Source organism: Dothidotthia symphoricarpi, assembly GCF_010015815.1.
Source record: "Dothidotthia symphoricarpi CBS 119687 unplaced genomic scaffold P153scaffold_11, whole genome shotgun sequence".
Taxonomy (NCBI): domain Eukaryota; kingdom Fungi; phylum Ascomycota; class Dothideomycetes; order Pleosporales; family Dothidotthiaceae; genus Dothidotthia; species Dothidotthia symphoricarpi.
In genome coordinates this window covers 905471-924380 of record NW_022985018.1, presented here as the reverse complement: position 1 = coordinate 924380, position 18910 = coordinate 905471, and the positions used below count along the sequence as shown (strand labels likewise).

Genomic DNA, 18910 nt, shown 5'->3' with positions numbered 1-18910 from the left:
GTGTGGTTCGTGGGACGAGGAATCTGCACGCAATATGCTGTGACGATCATCGTTATGTCGGGCTGTGATACAGACTGCAAGACTGGCAGAGATTGCAAACATATTTGTAGTGGGTTCAAAATTCTTAATTCATACATTCATAACACATAGCTACCCTGAGCATACCGGTAACCGTTACCTTGCCATGACCGACCGTCCCAAGCTCTCGCGAGCGTAAAGATACATCCCATCCCATCCCATCCATCACCCATATCCATATCCATATCCATATCCCACCCCGCCCATGACCGCCAAAAAAACACCAACCCCATAAGACAGTACAAATGCGCATACCAACTCCCCCTATCCATGACCACCACATACCCATACCCTAGCCAAAGCAGCACAAAACAAAAACACACACAACATCAATGCAACAGATGCTAAAAACAAACCATCAACACCTCCTCACATGTACTCAGGAATATCAGGAATGCCCTCATCGCTCTCCCTCTCCTTCCCCCCCTCGGTAAGAATCACCACCGCCACACACGCCGCATACGCCTCTCGAATCGCACACGCCATGCACGTCTCCTTGATGTTGGCCACGATGGCGCTGAGGCCATGGTGCGCGCACCACGCTCGCGCAAAGACCTCGTTGTCGCTGACGCCCAGGGCCTCGATGGCGAGCACGTTTGTGACCTGCTCGTGGGCAGTGCGGGTGTGTTCGTTGGGGAGGGCGAGGGCGTTTTTCTTGGGCGAGGAGCGTGTGGATGACGGCCGGGAGTGGCGTCCGGATTGACGAGCCCAGTCGTGCAGGTCGACGAGGCCTTGGCCGATCTTGATGGCTTTGTAGGTGAAGTCGTAGAAGAGGACTATTGGGTCGAGTCAGTTTTGCAAAATGGTGTTGAGATTCGAGGGTTGTCTGCTTACCGTGAGGGCCCTGGTGGCAGGGGAACGCGTTGATGAAATCGACATCATAGCGCAGTTTCATCGGCCAAGTATCTCCTCCGAATGCAAAGAAGATCGATGCGTCGAATACCAGGGGCGAACCGGAGACCTTCCTAGTGGAAGACGGCTGGTCCTTTGCAGGCTTGAAGTTGAGCTTCTCGATCCTGATCAGGTCCGTGACGTTTTTGGTGTCTGGCAACGGTACCTCGTAGTCATCTATTGGGTAGCTCGTCTCAGTCGGACCTAGAGGATGTGATCGCTCTCCCAGAAACTCCACGTCCCTGGGCGTGAGCTTTGGATCGACAGACTCGAGTTGCTTGACTTTGACGCACTCAGTGCGCTTGAGGTCTGGAGTGTATATGCACGGCCCGATCCAGCCTGCGATCTGCTTGACGCCTCGTGCAGCCCCGAGGACCTTTCCAACGATGCACTGAGAAGACCAGTACGTGTTTGCTCGGTACTGGAAGCCGGATGAAGGCTGCATGTGAGTTAGGTGGTTCAGAGCTTCCTTCGTGTCTCTGTCGCAGTCAATCAGGCTGTTCATGATGAGCCATGGCAGCGTTCTTCCAGGCAGGATGATACCGGAGAACCATGACATGGCGTCGGCCGAGCGGTCTTCGACTGCCTTCTCTTCCATGTCGCGTTCTTCGAGGACGTATTCGACTTCGTCCATGTTTGGCCATTTGAGTGTCGCTGCAAAGAGCCTCAGCGCCTCTTTCTGCCTCTTCTTGCTCATCAGCTCGAAGCTGAAAGTGCTCTGCGTAGAAGACGTCCGCGACTTTGTGATCATCATATTGTCGAGCCATCGCTGTGCAATAGCCAGATCCCATGAAATGATGGAAGGAAGCTGCTTGACGAGGTTCTTCCTAGCCTTCCCTTCCAACTCCCGAGAGTGTATCCGCAGATAGAGCTCCACCGACAGCAGCAACTGATGGAAGAACTCCTGCTTCTTGTGTTGATCCGGGGAGTCGAAGAACTTGGCGACAACCTGGTTCTTTGGCACGGAGAAGTCGATCCAGCGCGAATTCGTCAAGACGGCTATGAGATCCGCAATCTGCTGCTCCATATCAAAGCCCGGATCATCCTCGAAGCGCTCGGGTTTCTCGATAAGCGTGCCGTACAAATACTGATACACGTCCTCTGGATCCTATCAGACCAAACGTCAGGTTAGATGGACCAAACAAAACAGTCGCGAGACGGGGTTTTCACACTAACATCTTCATTAAGGCCGCTCTCGAGCGTCTGCAGCCTGTCCAGGATCTGCAGGAGCCTTATCTTGCGCGGTTTCGCGTCGGCAGCAAACTGCGTCGGCGGGCTGCTGCTCCCCGACTTGCCAGCCCAGTAGTTGAGCGTCGTTGTGCCTGCGCTCTTGCCGAACGCGTACGCCATGCACGGCTGCTCCAACGACCCCCATGGGAACTGGCCGTCCGCTGCACCCCTCACATTCAGCGACATGTCCCGGTACGCGTGTTGCTGGAACGGTGCGCGGTCGGTGCGGCTCTGGTGCTCCGACTCCATGACGGCGTAGAAGCGGTCATACCCCGCAGGCGCGTTGGGGATGGTATCGCATATGCCCCTGAACGTCAGCGCGCCCGCGCATATCAAGTCGTCAGCCTCGTGCTGGTTCAGCGCGTCATTCGGCCGGTATCCATGCGGCGGCCAGCGTCTCGCGGTGCGGAACTCCTCGAGCGGCGTGGGGTGCGAGTACGACTCGGAGCGGCGGGGCGGGGCAAGCGAGCGATGTGAGGCCATGCTGATCTCCCCGCCGCTGGACGACGGGCGGATGGGCGTGGGCTGGGAGCCATGGCGGGTGATGCGCGTCCTCGTGACCACGGGGCTCGTTCGCGTCTTGGGCACCTTGATCAGCTGCAGATGGCCAAACCCCTCGGCCAGGCGCACGACAGGCTGCTCGGGGAAGGTGAAGGGAGGGGGCGCGTGCGGAGCCTCCGGGTATCTCACGCCCCATTTCGGACTCTGGTTCGGGTACGAATGCGAGTGTGAATGTGTGCTGGAGTTTGGGTTGGGGGTTGGATTGGGGTTCGGGTCGTACTGGTGTTGGCTAAACTCCCACCACGCGAATTCGGAGTTCATGTCTTGGGCATAGCAGTGCTGGGTGGGTGTGCTACATAGGACTCTGGTGGGCGTGTTAGAGGACTCGTCCAGCACGCAACACGACCGAAACACGGGCACTGCATCATGAGGCTACAGCAAGCGAGAGACATGGAAGGCGAGCTGGGAAAGCTCTCGTGACAGCCACTCACTCTCATGTTATTGCTGCAATTGCGCCGCTGCCGCCGTCTCACGGGACGGTACGCGTCTAACCGCCGATCGCAACCAGAAACCACCGTCCGTCGAGCGCGGGAGGAGAGCCGTGGGGTAGAGTGTGGAGTGTGGAGAGCGGCTATCAATGGGGAGGAGAGAATGGTTTCAAGTTCAAGTTCAAATCACTGCTTCAATGGACTATTCTGCATGTACAGCCCTCGTGCTGTGGTTGATCGCCGCTGACGTCTCGGTTCTCGCGGCAGCTTCGCAATCGAGCCATGCAAGTAATACCTAGCCGTGGAAGGTGGATAGTTAGCCTCACTCTTAGGATGCTGTACAACCGACGACAGGGGTAATGCTCGTGCGATGCTATCATTCGTCCACGTTACTCACCATGAAGCTAACTGCTTGACCATGTCGCAATGCTCAGGACAACACCACGACGATGAAAAAATAGAAGTTATATTATCATGCCATTGCGACCATGTATCCAATCACGCTGCTACTATGCAATCTTCTCCTACGTGCCTTTATGCACGCTCATGCCATGCCATGTCGTCCGTCGTTGCACTAGCCAGCCAACATGCACTCTCCCTCCGGGCCCCTATGCAGAGGCCATGTGTTGCCGGCAGTTTGTCACACGTTGTTATCAACGCAGGGTGCTCTCCCAAACGGAAGCGTGCCGCAGCGAGCCGGACCGTTAGGGTCTGCAAGATGCACGTCTATCGCGCCCATCAACGAATAATGCACATGTTTGCCTCTTTGAGCCGGGCTCCCTACCTGTCTGATGGTTTTCAGCCTCTCGTGTACCTCTTCCCGTCTTGGACTAAGTCCGCCAGCTCATTGTTCGCACATGTTCCTGGTCAAAGAGCCCACACAGAATCTACCACGATGCATCCATGTAGTGGAGGCATGATGGTCTACACATGGTGAATATTGGGAGAAGCCACGTGCACCAACACAACGCAACATTCATATAGGAAAGAAGCGTGTCGTAGAGGTGATGCTGCGTGGTAGTCGCTCCACGTGCAACTAGGTGCTTGATAGGCTGGTGTGAATGCCGGTCGCTGATCCGGTGGGCGATTGGACCTGTTCCCGACTGGGCGTCGAAGGCAGCTCTGGCCCCGTTTCCATAACGTATCCCGATCCACGTTCGACCAAGCCCTTGTAGTAATCGACGAGCACCTCTGGCTTGGGCACGATGCGCCAGTCTAGCTTCCTCAGAAACTCCAGCTCGAGGAGCGCCAGTTCTCTGACGCTCACACCGCCTACTCGTGCATACAGGCTGTTGGTCCAGAAGCTGTCGCTGAGGCCCTTGGCTGCGACGGTGGCTGCCGTGATGAGAAAGCGGTGGACGGTGAGGCTGCTGATGGTGAAGGCAGGGTACATGGTGCACAGCTTGTCGACGTAGAATACCATGGACAGCAGGATCGGGGGAGACAGCGTGGCATGCACTATCAGGCGCACTAGGTAGTCGCGCACGGAGATGCCGGGCGGAGCTCTGCGAGAGGAGGTCTAGTCAGTGCATGCTCGCACACAGGGGCAGTCAAGAAACCCACCTCGAATGGAACCTCGTGAGCTGGCCGTCGCGCAGCGGATAGCCGTCGTTCAGGCGCACCAGCTCCATGAGCATGTCGGAGACCAAGACGCCCAGGTCCTTGACGTTGCACGTCTCGTACTTCAGCGGCATGATCTTGACGTTGGGCTCGTGGGGACGCGCACGCTTGGCCGGGGAGTCGGTGACGTCTGACGCCGCTGGTTGCTGCTTCTGCGGCGCGTCGTGCTGGTCCTCGCGCGTGCTCTCGCTAGACATTCGGCGGCTCGGCGGCTGGGCATGCTGCGCGGGCGTGGCGGGTTGCGGGTCGACGCGCACCGTGGGCTCTGGCGGGTCCGTGGTGGGCGGCGCAGGCGAGGCCGGGCCCCGTGGTCGCTCCACGACGGCAGGCGCAGCGAGCGGTGCAGACTCTGCGCGGGCGCTGTCGGTGTCGGCCAGGTTGGGCTGCGATGGCGGATGGTAGGTGGGGGGCAGGCCGGCGGGACTGTACTGGGTGCCAGCATCCACGTAGCCGCGCCTGCTGCTCTGTGGGGAGCGCGAGTAGGCGGGGACGGGCGACGGGGCGGCGATGGCGGGCTTGGACAGGTGCGGCGACTCGAAGCGGCGGGCGTTGGCGCTGCTCACGACGAAGCGGGGCGACGGGGCGCCAGACGAGGTCGAGGTGCGGCGCGAAGAGGCATGGTAGACGCGGGCGGGGGCGTGGAACGTCGTCGAGGGCGAGCCGGGCGCTGAGATGGTCGGCGACGACGAGGCGAGCATGGCGACGGGCGAGATGGTGCGAGTGCGGGTGCGGCTGCGGTCTAGATGGATTTGCGAGCGATGTGCCCGTTGCAGTCGCGCGATAGCACCATTCCGCGCATCGAAGACAGTCGAGAGCAGCAGCGGCGGCAGCAGATCAGCAGCAAAGACGGCAGCGGCGGCTCGCGTGGCACCGTCGACGAAACTGCGACGCCGCCCATGATTGTGAGCGAAGCTTGGCCGACGACGAGAAACGTGCTGAGGGCTCTGCGGCCATTGGGCCCATCAAATACGACCTCGACGTCTGGACGCGTACAAGTTCATGACACATGCATACAGACCCTGTCACTTTGAGGGAGTTTGTTTTTGCTCTGTATATGTCATTCCACACTGCATTCTCTGTCCCCGCCTGCTGCTGCGTCTCAGCATTGTCGTCGATGCTACCAACAAAGCCCAGAAAGCTCAGCCCTATGCCTCGGGGAAAATGCCTCGGGGGAAGCCGACTGTGGGCAATGATCTGTCGCTAGCTTCCGCATGTCCAACATCATGATTCCAACGTGAAGCTGGGCATATCCAACGCTGTGCCTGGAAGTTTGTGGGAGTAAACTGCCTCTTCATGGTGCCCAAGAGCAGCGAAACAACAACAACGATCTCACAAAATGGCATGTTGGGCGTATACACAAGTTCTACACTAATCTTGGATGCAGTCGTCAAGCTGTTGCAAGATTTGGTTCCAGCTTGGTTCAGGCATTAACTCGTAATTGAGAAACTGACAAAGTCATGATTTTGGCCCTACAACTCCAGGACACCCCTTTTGAAGCATGGTATCAACGAACGACAGACCAACCCACAACGCCACGCCCATCACCAACACAACAATCCTCGTAAAACACCCACCTACTTCTGCCCCCGCGCCGCCTCCAGCTCATGCGCCCACTGGCCCTGCCCCGGCGTCGGAGAATGCAATTCCACCCGCGTAATCTGCTGCTGCTGTTTCAATTCATCAAGTCTAGCACACACACATCAGCAAATCAACCAGACACATAGCGAAAAAAGCTACACGGGACAAAAAACTCACTGCTGCTGCGACAACCCCTCATACCCCGACCCAACACTCGCATGCTGCGGGTCCAAAGACGGGCTCGTCCACCCGCTCGCCCTTGCATCAGCCGCATGATACTGCCCATACGCAGGCAGCTGATTACCGTAGTAGTCCGTCTGGCGCAGATCGGGCGATCCGTACGGGGAGTGCAGACCAGGCGAGCCAAGGCCATACTGGCTCATCTCAGGGTTTGCGGAAGCGCGTGCGGCGGCGGCGTCGTCCTGGCGCTTGATAGTTTCCTTCAGCGACTTTGCGCGGCCGACGTAGAAGAAGAGGGCTGCGCAGATGGCGAGCAGGGCTACGGCGCCGACGACGATGCCGGCGATTGCGCCGCTGGATAGGCCATGGGCGTGTGCGGCGGGCGAGGGCGTGGGGGTTGCTGCTGCTGTTGCTGTTGCTGTGGGTGTTGATGTGGGGATGGCGAGTGTGGATTGGCCTTCTGATGGGATGGGGTCGCCGGGGATGAGCTTCCAGTCTGCTTTCTGCGCGTAGACTTTCTGCGCCGTGAGGGTTTGCGTGCTGTTTGGGTTTATCACTCCGACCATTAGTTGGATGTCGCAGGATGTGTCGGCGCCGCAGTAGTAGAAGATCGGCTCCGTGCTGTTGATGGTTATGCTCCAGAGTACCGTCTGCATGCTGTGAGTGAGTCGTCCGAAGTGGGTTCGGACTATACATGCTTACATCTGATACCTTATCAATCATCATCGGCCCCGAATAGAACCCAATTCGATCACGTGCCGTGTACTCGAATGGAACGCAAGCGCTGCCATACGCTGCCCGTATGATAGAGTGTCCCGATGGGAAGAACTCAAACGTCACCGTATCCCCCACAGACACATTCGATATCGAATCCGGATCAAGCTTATACCCTCCAGACCCAACCTTGATATAATGTTCCTTAGGCTCGCTCGCCGTTCCATTCGAAGCCGCTGAGACTGTCGCAGCCGCGCTCGCTGATGCCACAGAAGAAGCGCGTGATGTGATCGATACCAGAGTCGATGGAGTCTGTATGTTTCCATCTGAATACGTTTGAGCCGAAGCGGGTGAAAGAAGGCCAGCGGTAGCAAGCAACCCCACAGCTAGTTTCGAGATCCACGACGGAGCCATATTGTGCTATGCGGGTTGGTCGGTTGGTTGGTTTCCCACGCCCAGGTCCTTGAGATTGGAAACGCCTCCGTGTCTAAGACGAGATGCGAAGGAGCTTCGATCAGGGTTTCTTCCGCGGGCCAGCCAGTCGCGTCCCTCTACAACACTGTTCTATTGGGCGAAATCCGCGGGTTCAACAACCTGGGGCATGGGACATCAATCAATCAATTAATCAACAGAAGATGAACCCGTGGGAAACAGCTACACGGGAAGCGGGCAGACGGACACAAAGACGTAGAACAGAGTATCTACCCACCCACGCAGTAGGCTATGTGAACCCCAAGCCAGCGCCAACACACAAACCCAGTTCAGATCTCCAACCCGACATCACGCCCTTCCCCTCCATCATCCTGCAACCCAAGACCCAAGCCCCTAGTATGCCACCCACACGATTCCGCCCGCGTTACATCCCCCCCAGCGTCACAGGCCTCGCTTGCCTCGCATGCGTAGTACAACCGACGGGATTGTGGCCATCCAGCCAGCCAGGGTTGGGAGCCAGAGGCGGGGTTTGGGGTTATGGTCCTTTGATCTACGCCTCGTAGGTCAGGGTTTGCGATGGGGTGGGGGGAGGGCGTCCAAGGTAGGTAGGAGGGCGTAAGGCTGAAGGATTTTGGCCCCCGCTTTAGGCTGGTTTGTATGCGGATATGTTGGCTGGCTGGATGGATGGCGGCTATCGTGTCTTTCTCACGTGTGCTTTTAGATCTGTATATATTCACTGTGTGGTCTTTCGCCCTTGCTCTTGTGTGTGTCCCATGCTTGGGATTCTGGTCGTGTATCTGATGAGTTGATTGAGCTACACACTGCGTATCTATACTCGAAAGCAACATGGGCGGGAATGTAGATGTGCGGCTGGACATTCCCTCACTCGAGGTCGAGATCTAGGTCGAGATCAACGCGATGTGGTTGGTTTTCGATACTAGCTTGCAGCGCCGAGCGCGATCGTCGTCTGGGCGTAAGCTTTACCAAGGACGTATTCTTAGCATTTTCTTATCATCTTGATATCATTGTGTTGGATGGTTGTAAGCGGGAGGATTCTACGTGTGGATAATGCCGGTTCAAGGGTGTGGGGATGAGGGCGAAGTTGTCTCGTTCCTACCTTGTTCAGGACGTATAGTATGTAGTCGAGATCGTGGCTGTAGAGAAGAACTATCAGCATTCATGGCATTTGACCGGCATTAGGCTGAGAAGAGTCTGCTCCGAGGAGGAGTCGTGGTTATCTACATGTAGTCTAAGCTATTCCTTTCACTGTAAAGCAACTACATGGGGTCGGAGTAAGCACACTAAACCTCACAACGATTGGTCCAGACTATGGGAAGGATAGAAGTTGCACTTCTACAAAAACCTGGGCTAACAGTTGCTACAATGCGCACATCAACCAAATCCAAGCTGCTCGCTATGCTCCAATATGCACCTACGCACCAAGGAAGTATCGGACGCCAAACAGTGCAGTGATGAATACTACAAAAATACCGAAAAAACAAGAACGCATCAACCGCGCTCGAACACCGCATCAAAACGTTCTTTTCAACGGGCTCTTCGGAGCCTGCGACGGCACAGTGAAGAACCCGCGTGGCGGTCCCTTGACAGAATTCGTGGGCCCTTCATGCCGGGCGCCTAGTTCTCCTCTAGGTGTTTGCGCCCTGCTTATCGGAAGAGGGCTCCGCAAGCCATTTGCGGTTGGTTGTGGTCTCTCGTCAGCAACGCTGGATGTTAAGTAGTCTTCTGCGTATTCGCTCTTCTTCTTCAATAGCAAGCTTTGCACCTCTTCCTCGTGCTCTCGGAGCATAGTATCCAGGGTCTCCATCGGAGATCTGACAAGGTTCCCTAGCTTTCTGCGCAGTTTCTTTGCTCGTGCTGGATCCCAGGCGAAGTGGCTGTTTTTGACAAAGATTCTGGATCGCTGTAGATTGGAGTCAGTCGTGTACTGTCAGAAATAGGACGATTTGCTAACATACCTCAAAGTACCAACTAGCGATTGTGTCGTCTGTTGGTCGCTTTATGGATTGGATGGCGGTTTCTGCTACAAAGCCAATGAGACATGCAATCGGGCTATCGGGTTCCGTGCAGTTTTCTGCAAGGTTAGTCATGTTGCCATGATTTACAGAATTTACAGATCGACTTACCGTTAAGGCTGAGAAGATCTACCAAGCCCAAATACGCGTCTCCAATTCCCATGAGAAACACTTGTGTTGCATCGTAGGGTCTGTATTTTTTAGTCAATGGTATATCAAACAACTGACTGTCAACTTACTCAACATAGTTCTCCCATAAATAAGTCGCCAATTCTCGGGTCTGGTGTGCTCGAACTGTAGAATCGTCTGACCTTGTGTATCCAAACTCCTGAACTGGCATTAGCAGAAACCTCTGAAGCAAACAGCAAAGTTCACTCACATTTTCAACTGAGACAACTCTCGGAATGTTCACGTCCATGACCTGGAAGCCATTGACGACCGCCCAATCGACGTACCTCTTGGTGACATCAGTCTTTGATCCCAGGGTCAGCGACTTGATAGCGCAAGACTGCACGTTCAACTTACAAGCCAGGTGTTATGCAGTTCTCTTTGACCTGTCATAGGGTCCAGATGATCCTGGAAACTTGGCGGGTCATGGAAGATGATCAAAAGGGGATGGCGATCCGTGAAGTTTGGCCTACAGCGGTCAGACATGTGTGTGATGTGCATGATGGAAATAGTTGAGTCTTACGTGGCGATCACGTTGTGCTCAAAGGTTTGCGCTAAGCCTGCCTTATTGATCTGGAGCGGCAGAGGTGTCATCGCATGCTCCCTTGACAGCCGTTGGCTTTGCCATTCTCTTATAACCTCGTGTAGATGAAAAGCATCATCAAATCCAGGATCGGTTTTGTCCAAGTGTTTTGGATATAGGCATTTCCAGTGTTTAGAGTGTTGACGTTTGACTTGTTCAATCGTATAGACAGCGTCTTCTTTTGGTGGAGGTAGGTCCTCGCGCAGACGATCTGGAGGTTCAAGCATGAGCACTCGCGTAACTGCTAGTGCTGAACGAGCAATTGATCTCAGGTTGTAGCCTCCTTCGAGGCACACAACAAGCTTTCCTTTGGCTAAGCGCATGAGCATGTGTGTCATATGGCCATAACAAGCTGGAGTGACGAAACATCCACCAAGGGTATCACCTTCAGCTGCGTCGAACCCCGCGGAGATGATGACTAGGTCCGGATCGAATTCGCTGGCAATGGGCATGACAACTTGCTGGAACGCGTATATGTACTCGGCATCACCCATCCCGGTGTCTGACCATGGGATGTTGACATTTTTGCCTTCCCCAGGGCCTTCCCCACTAAAGTTAAGATCTCCATCCTCCAGGCCAGGATAAAAGCGCCCGCCTTGATAAACATGCAAAGAGATGTAAAGCACGTTTGGGTCGTTGTAGAAGGCATGCTGAATACCGTTCCCATGATGGACGTCCCAGTCTAAGATCAACACCTTTCGACAAGTGTTTGGGAAAGCCTCTTGACATACGCGAGTCGCAATTGGAACATTGTTAAAAATGCAGAAGCCAGATGGCTTGCTGCTTTCGGCATGGTGTCCTGGGGGGCGAATAATAGCGATCGCATTGCGCACTGCACCTTGGACAACAGCTTTGCATGCTTCAATCGCACCACCTACCGCAAGTTTTGCGGATTCATACGTAGAATGGTTGAGATAGATAGAATCCAGTTCGCTAGCTTCAAACATGAGTTGGCTTGCAGTCATGTCTATGCTTTGCGTCAGTCATCTATCGACTTCGTTCTAGATGGAGGTGAGTACTTACGTTGTAATGACTCCACAAACGCGTAATGTTCTTCCGTGTGAACGAGCAGAATCTCGGGTTTTGTCGCTGGCCGTATACCGATTCTCCAGCAATGGTCTTCCCTTTCGTCCTCATCCGCATTCTCATGGCCTCGCACAAGCCCAGCCTGCTTTATCTCTTCGAAAATGGCATGTATACGGCGTGGATCCTCAGGATGGCCGTCTTCGTCAATCTCTTGCTCTGGAAAGGTTGTATGGAAACGCATACGAGGATCGTAAACCAAGCCGGTCTTTGAGGTCGCATATGGCACGACATCAGACCGGGGCCGCGGCGGTATTCTCACTTGGGGACTTGTGTGACGTTGAGGTGCCGGCTGTCTGATGTCCATCTCATCGGGCCAACCGTCTGATGATCTTACCGAACGGCTAGAACTACCATGGCTTTGTTGAAGACTGAATGGCAATCTTGATGGAACTCTGGACTGGTTGTGAATTGGAAGTTCTCCTCTTCTCTTGATATGAGAGTTCATAGACATGTATTGCCTAGATGGAGCAACCGAGCTTGAGGCATGGTCTTCGCTCAGGTCTGTTGCTTCTGTCGTAATGACAACAGACTCTTCCTCTTCCATGGGGTAGTCCTCATCGTCCATGACTAGACCTGGGTGTGCAAAGCGGCTCCTGAACGCCTCGGCCTGAGCGTATCTGGTTAAGCACCGACTGTGCAGTATCAGTGTACAGAGTCGAATATGTTCAAGTAGGCAATAGGCTGATGGAGAGTAACGCGAACAGAGAGTCAAATCAAGATGCGATAAAACAGGCAGCTGTGTTGTTTTCGGGACTGAGACAAGCCTAGACCAAATACCAAGCGCAGCATGCAACTAGTGTGCGGCACTGAAGGCTTGATGCAATGACAGTGTTGGGGTCGATTTGCGGATAGCTCAAGTGCGTTGTATCTGAGGAGGCCTATTAGGGGAGAAAATAAAATCAAAGAAATAGCAAACTCACCTGATACGCTTCTACCACATCGGAACGGCTTTTTGGTTTGAACTTCCACGTTTCGATTGCTATGCAAAAGAGCGAAAGATTTATGGAGATGGGGTCAAGGTGAGCCGGTGATCTAATGACTCTTTTTTATTGTGTTATGCTTGGACAAGAATCTTTGCAGCGCAGCAGGTGAAGTTGAATTGCTCTCGGTGCTTGTAATGCTGGAGGTCGCGAGATCTAGAGGCCGTGTAATACGCGACCGCGTATGAATCGTTTGCAAGACAGATTATGCCGCGCTACGGTACCGACAGCAACAAAGAGAAAAGCTATTGGCTGCCGTCCGCTTGAAACAATTGCGCCTACTGGAAGTCGAAACTGAAGGATAAAAGTAGACGCTTTCATAGTAAGTGGAAGCAAGCGCCAGATGATACTGACTAAGCATTGCGCTAGCCTGACAAAGTTAGACACATATATGATCCAATATACAAACTGCGTGATTGATTGCAAACGAGCAACAAGCTTTACATCTAGTGAAATATATCTGAAATTACAGCATGAAATATGCATCTTGCTGTATCCTTTGTTTGTGTTCTTACTACAACCACCCTTCTTTGTTTGCCGTTCGTTGCTCAGCAGCTGAAGTCAAGTTCCAGTCTGTATCGCTCCTTCTCCACGACCCTATTTGAGATCGTGGTGCCAACACTAGAGGAAGAAGTTCTTCAGCAGACAACAGGAGGGTAGAAGCCATAACATTAAATGTAGCCCATATTACAATCTTGATGTCAGGTCAGATCTTGGGAGTAGGCTAGAAAAAGCTTTGACAATGGTAGCGTCTCATCATCGTCTGCACCAAGGGAACAGATTAAAATGCACTACGGAGCATGCGTCTCAACCCCAATCGTTGTTTGTATACTACCGCTGAGAAGAGCTTCCAATTTCACGTCATGTGTAGTAAATTGATGTGTTTTGACAATTGTTCTCATTGATTCATGACTACCATAAATACACTGGTCCGCAAACCTTGCATATGTTCTTCCCGGCAAATGTTTTGCACGGAAGAGATACCATCATCCTCTAAGCCCCAATCGTCTTTGAGCTTTCTGCTCGGATCTTAGAGTTTTGGTATAGCCTGGCTCCTGGCTGTTTCCTAAGCGTTTCCGTCGACCTTGGCGATGTACACCAGGAGGTCGAGGACACGGCGGGAGTAACCCCACTCGTTGTCGTACCACGAAACAAGCTTGACGAAGTTCTTGTTCAAGGAGATACCGGCCTTAGCGTCGAAGATTGAAGAACGGTCATCACCGCACATGTCAGAGGAAACGACCTCGTCCTCGGTGTAGCCGAGTATGCCTGTAACATGTCAGAATTGTGTCAAACATGGTATCAATAATCTTACCCTTGAGGGGACCCTCAGAAGCCTCCTTGACGGCCTCCTTGATCTCGTCGTAAGTAGCACCCTTCTCGATGCGGACAGTCAAGTCAACAACAGAGACGTTGGCGGTGGGGACACGCATCGACATGCCGGTGAGCTTGCCGTTGAGGTCAGGAATGACCTTGCCGACAGCCTTGGCGGCACCAGTGCTGCTGGGAATGATGTTCTGAGCAGCAGTGCGGCCACCACGCCAGTCCTTGGCGGATGGGCCATCGACGACCTTCTGGGTGGCTGTGTAGGAGTGGACAGTGGTCATCAAACCCTCAACGATGGTGAACTTGTCGTGGATGACCTTGGCGAGGGGAGCAAGGCAGTTGGTTGTGCAAGAGGCGTTGGAGAGCACCTCGATGTCCGACTTGTAGGTCTCGTTGTTGACACCCATAACGAACATGGGAGCATCGGCCGAGGGTGCAGAGATGACGACCTTCTTGGCGCCACCCTTCAAGTGGGCCTTGGCCTTCTCGGTTGTGGTGAAAACACCAGTCGACTCGACGACGTAGAACGCACCGGTCTCGCCCCATGGGATGTTGGCGGGGTCTTTCTCGGTGTAGAAGCGGATGGTCTTGCCGTTGATGAGGAGGTTGTTGCCCTCGACCTTGACCTCGCCGTTGAAGCGGCCGTGTGTGCTGTCATACTTGAGCATGTATGCCTGAATGTCTGTCAGCGATGCCCGCATGCATATTGAGTGTCTCGTCGCGTCGGACCAAAGCACTGGAGCTAGGGAGGGCTTACGGCGTAGTGAGGCTCAATGAAGGGGTCGTTCACGGCAACGATCTCGACGTCATTGTGCTCGATGCTGTCGAGTGCTGTCAGCTCCATGGGCTCAACTGTAACCGTGGAATGTGATATACTCACGCATTGCGGAAGACGATACGGCCAATGCGACCGAATCCGTTGATACCGACCTGTGCAAGGCGTTAACAGCTGCTGTGAAGCTCAAGCGGGGTAAAGAGCTTACCTTGACAACCATGATGAATAGATTGTTATGCTGTGGAAGTTGATGAGTTGAGTTGATGATGATTCAATACTAAGGCGCGACTCACTCTTATAAAGGGAATTTGGAACTGATGTGGAGGCTGGGTGAGAAGAGATTGTGTTTTGTTGGGTAGGTGGGGTGAGGTGAGAGGGGCAATAGCAACACACTAGACGTCACTGGTAATCGATAGCTGCGGCCGCAAGACCCAATAAAATACTTTTTGGCCTCCCACGCCCGGCCGGCTGGATTAACGTGGATCTCAGGGAATACAGCTGCTGTTTACCTCGGGCGCGTGTAGCATCGTTGGAAGCCGCGGAATCCACCGGGTGAAAGAGCATCTCGGATCGTTACTCTGAGATCACCGTTACCCGAGTACCCTTGAGGACATTCCATTCCCCAATTCGACTGCCTAGACGGAGTTCACGATATGTTCGGAGGCCCATGCTTGTTCACGTCTAGTGATGCACGTAGTTATGCTTGGCTACCGCTATCTAGCCAAAGAGATGGACAGAAAGCCAACGGCTAGCAACACAGATATCGCTCTCAGAACACTTTACGAAAGAGGTATCCGCGCGCCTCGTAATCGTCCGCTCCAGCGGGATGATCAGATTAGTCGTTAAAAGTGGTTTTCAGTGTCATGATCAGTTATTTTCTGTGGTGGGCTGATTATTTGCATCAGTCGGTCAGACAAAACAGGCAAACTGTATCAGTCGACCATTCGCTCGCCGGGGAGATGAGCACGTTGCCTGACCGCCGAGATTCTCACCGTGGTGCAAAGTCGAGAAGGTTGAGGTGAGGTGCGCGGCCGGGAGAAGCACCAGGGTCTAGATGAGGCATTAGCTGAAGCAGCTCTGTACCTACTGCCTTGTAACATCATGTCACGCGTCCAAGGACGAGAAAGAGCTCGAAAACCATGTCGCAGAAGCTTCATAGGGCTGACAAGATCGATCTCCGAGGTCCCAGGAGTCTGATACACATGGCCCGAGCGTGGTGAGCTGACTTTTGACAACTGTGGAACACCATCGAAAGTCTTTGCTACTCGCACTCTAATAGCATCGACTCTTGATTATAATGGGTGATTGATCGACTGACAGGCGCTCGTTCTCAGGAGAGATCACGTCTCTGCAGCGTCGCATGCTATGAGTGCCTCGCAGTACAAATAATGTTCTGTTCCGGATTCTTGAAGTCTGTTTCCCTCTACCTGGAAGCTGTCGACGCGACAACTCAAAGACATCAGCGGGCGGTGGATCGCTCATATTCCAGTCGGACATTCCAGGAGCTTCAGGGACCTGTTTGATTGTATGCCAGACACCCCAAAACCTCACTGATAAACAGGTGCGTTCCTGTCGTGGAACGTTTTGCAGGTACACGACAGACACGCACATGGCAGGCGATCGTGGTCGTCTCCGCGTTGCTGGCTTTTGCTGATCCAGCACGGGAGCGTTTGTAACGTCATCAGCAAGGTGTAATAGAGCCCATACATTTATACCCCAGGGCTCGCTCGTTTAGGCTGCAATATGTGATGGATTGTTTCCAACATGTGTGATTCTCGAGTCGCATGGTCTTTACGCGATGCTGCCGATCAACCCTCCCAACGAACGAAGAGCGCACAACGCAATTTTGTAAAATGCACTGTATATGCCACTGCTAAGGCTACCTACTCAAGTTGCGCTGTACCAACAACATCAATTTGTAGGAGAAAGACCAACAGTCGATGGTAAAGATGGGAGTTGGCTCTAACCAATTAGGGCTGGGAATTTAAATAAGCGGCGGTGTCATTCGATACCTCGCCTTGGCATTTGGCAAGAAACCCTCATCGCACTGCTTATCCACCCTCACCTCCATCACCAACTCCACCCATTGGCAGCCGCAGGTCCCTCGACGGGAAGCTCCGCCCCTTTCTTTGCATTTTTCGACACTCTCCACTCAACCCGCCATCATGTTGCGCTCGTCAATCGCCCGCGCTTCCAGGAGCTCGGCTACCGTCATTCCGTCGACCGCGACCCGCACAGCTGTCTTCAGAGCCACCCCCGCCGCCTGCCAGATCCAGCAGACCCGCCAGGCACACGCTATCTCCAACCCGACCCTCGCCAATATCGAGAAGCGATGGGAGGAGATGCCCCCCCAGGAGCAGGCCGACCTGTGGATGCAGCTTAGGGATCGCATGAAGACCGACTGGAAGGAGCTGACCATGACGGAGAAGAAGGCTGGTGCGTAGAGCTATTTTTTACCGCGCAACTCGGTGCTCCGAGTGCCTGTATGACGTATTTGCTGTACTCATCCAGGTACCCGAGTTGGCCCGCTCGAGTTCGGGCGTCAACGCGACGCTATCACGAACAATATCTCGAATGTGTCAAAAGGATGTATCGCTGACAACCCTTTCAACTACAGCATACTTCATTGCCTTTGGCCCCCATGGTCCCCGACGACCACCTCCTCCGGATGAGGGTCGCAACGTCTTCTTCGTCTCCGCTGGTTGCATCGCGGCTGCTTTCGCCGTCTTCGCTTTCTCCCGCATGTTCGCAAGCCCAATCCGACCACGCACCATGACCAAGGAGTGGCAGGAGGCTACTGAGGAGTACATGAAGGTATGCCGTTCCAAAGCCCTTATCGCAGGTTTACTGCTTCTTCGCTACATACTAACACATCACAGGCCCAAGGAACTGAGCCCATCACTGCTTACAAGGGCATGATGGTCCAGTCGGTGTCCAAGAACAACCTTCCCCCCGGTGAGAAGCTCAATGAAGAGTAAAGGGATGGATTAATAGCATCACAACAAACACACAATACCAATACCAAATACCTCTTTTCCTTGGGTCAACATTCCATTTGGTACTGTTTGTGTCATATATACACCAAGATCGGGAGGTTTACCAGCCGTTGCTCGATCGGCTACTGTCATATTAGTCTTCCGTGTACAGAAATTCTAGAGGCTTCTACGCGTTCAATTTTACTATCCATGCTCAAACCCTGTGCATATAGGCACCGTGTACGCATACAGGACTCTCCAATCTATGCGCTTCTTTCTCTCTCTTCCAATTGGCTTATTCTGGAAAAGCGGCCATGGAATTACTGTTTCATTGATCCATTACTGAATTCAACAGCCCAGAGTCATATCAGATAGGAAATGTCACCCCACCGTGTGATCAGATGACAAACGATAAGATCGTGCAACTAACTCTCTTAGGAGCATGCTACTCCATCAGGCCAGTTATGATTAATGGGAGGCCTTCCAATCCGACTACTCTCTTCATCTACAATGTCACTCGTCGTCTTCAATTCACATGTATACCTACTCTGTGCAAGTCACCGGGATGAATCCAGCGGTTTCTATCCATACGTGTGGCTGTAATCACGTCCACATGATCGTGACGTCAGACCTAGAAACGAAGTCGACATCATTATCGGTGTTTGATTGTTCTGCGCACCACCACGCTACCAGCTAGCTACATCTTGAGTTGCATATATGAAGGGCATAACACCGGAGACCCTTCTACTACGCCGTCCCACGCAAAGCTTATGTAGACAAGGATGCGCACCTATCAGCATACATTTACCCCACGTGTTCGTGGAGTCATCGCCTAAAATAGCCCAAAACAGTCTCTACTATAACATTTTCGGACCATCTCATCACTATCTCAACGCCACTCGAGATATGCGCCCATTTTCCGAGCATTTCGCTCTACGTCCACGTTGATTGCTGCTAACTTCTAGGACAAGACTCGCTAGAACTGTCACATACGACCATAGGACGCTGAATATAGAGCTTCCCGTTCGCTCAGCTGTACTCAAGCAGTGTACCGGCGGATTAGTAGCTGGGTTGGTGACAACTAGCGAATTCCCGCTGTTGTATGTTTTTGCCTCTTTTTTTTTTCAATTTCTTACTAGGCATGAATAGGTAAGTGCGCAGACACCACAGAATTTTTACCAGTGCCGTTATTCTTGGTATCTACGCTGTCTTGACAAAACAGATTGCGTCTACCTTAGTATAGAATGTTCACTTCCAAACCAAGTCTATTTT

General features: G+C 53.3%; 8 protein-coding genes across 8 annotated transcripts; 2 read left to right on the top strand and 6 right to left on the bottom strand.

Moving 5' to 3' along the window:
- Positions 1-113: 113 nt before the first annotated feature.
- Positions 114-3420, bottom strand: P153DRAFT_341481 (uncharacterized protein). The gene is made up of 3 exons (XM_033665923.1): positions 2146-3420; positions 913-2077; positions 114-854 (listed from the first exon to the last, which is right to left on the bottom strand). The coding sequence occupies exons 1-3, from the start codon at positions 3019-3021 to the stop codon at positions 448-450; spliced, it is 2448 nt and encodes an 815-aa protein (XP_033523427.1). The 5' UTR covers positions 3022-3420; the 3' UTR covers positions 114-447.
- An 804-nt stretch (positions 3421-4224) lies between these two features.
- On the bottom strand, positions 4225-5506 carry P153DRAFT_292215 (uncharacterized protein; the record flags this gene model as incomplete). Its single annotated transcript, XM_033663826.1, has 3 exons — positions 4225-4383; positions 4450-4693; positions 4752-5506. 3 exons carry the CDS (start codon positions 5504-5506, stop codon positions 4225-4227), a joined length of 1158 nt encoding a protein of 385 aa, XP_033523426.1.
- Positions 5507-6208: 702 nt separating this feature from the next.
- P153DRAFT_30543 (uncharacterized protein) lies at positions 6209-7867 on the bottom strand. Its single transcript, XM_033664599.1, has 3 exons — positions 7269-7867; positions 6564-7216; positions 6209-6494 (listed from the first exon to the last, which is right to left on the bottom strand). Exons 1-3 carry the CDS (start codon positions 7692-7694, stop codon positions 6383-6385), a joined length of 1191 nt encoding a protein of 396 aa, XP_033523425.1. The 5' UTR covers positions 7695-7867; the 3' UTR covers positions 6209-6382.
- P153DRAFT_30521 (uncharacterized protein) lies at positions 7824-8916 on the bottom strand. The gene has a single exon (XM_033664594.1). It carries the CDS (start codon positions 8588-8590, stop codon positions 8042-8044), a length of 549 nt encoding a protein of 182 aa, XP_033523424.1. The 5' UTR covers positions 8591-8916; the 3' UTR covers positions 7824-8041.
- Positions 8917-9243: 327 nt separating this feature from the next.
- On the bottom strand, positions 9244-12147 carry P153DRAFT_357507 (uncharacterized protein; the record flags this gene model as incomplete). The annotated part of the gene is made up of 8 exons (XM_033666739.1): positions 9244-9633; positions 9689-9804; positions 9857-9936; positions 9985-10073; positions 10125-10202; positions 10271-10382; positions 10437-11463; positions 11520-12147. 8 exons carry the CDS (start codon positions 12145-12147, stop codon positions 9244-9246), a joined length of 2520 nt encoding a protein of 839 aa, XP_033523423.1.
- Positions 12148-13007: 860 nt separating this feature from the next.
- Positions 13008-13347, top strand: P153DRAFT_367315 (uncharacterized protein). The gene has a single exon (XM_033668242.1). It carries the CDS (start codon positions 13043-13045, stop codon positions 13220-13222), a length of 180 nt encoding a protein of 59 aa, XP_033523422.1. The 5' UTR covers positions 13008-13042; the 3' UTR covers positions 13223-13347.
- A 78-nt stretch (positions 13348-13425) lies between these two features.
- Positions 13426-15144, bottom strand: P153DRAFT_30303 (glyceraldehyde 3-phosphate dehydrogenase). Its single transcript, XM_033664485.1, has 6 exons — positions 14957-15144; positions 14872-14901; positions 14769-14818; positions 14646-14709; positions 13878-14562; positions 13426-13831 (listed from the first exon to the last, which is right to left on the bottom strand). The coding sequence occupies exons 2-6, from the start codon at positions 14881-14883 to the stop codon at positions 13629-13631; spliced, it is 1014 nt and encodes a 337-aa protein (XP_033523421.1). The 5' UTR covers positions 14884-14901; positions 14957-15144; the 3' UTR covers positions 13426-13628.
- Positions 15145-16828: 1684 nt separating this feature from the next.
- P153DRAFT_357504 (COX4-domain-containing protein) lies at positions 16829-17641 on the top strand (the record flags this gene model as incomplete). Its single annotated transcript, XM_033666738.1, has 3 exons — positions 16829-17099; positions 17281-17477; positions 17543-17641. The coding sequence occupies 3 exons, from the start codon at positions 16829-16831 to the stop codon at positions 17639-17641; spliced, it is 567 nt and encodes a 188-aa protein (XP_033523420.1).
- Positions 17642-18910: the final 1269 nt, after the last annotated feature.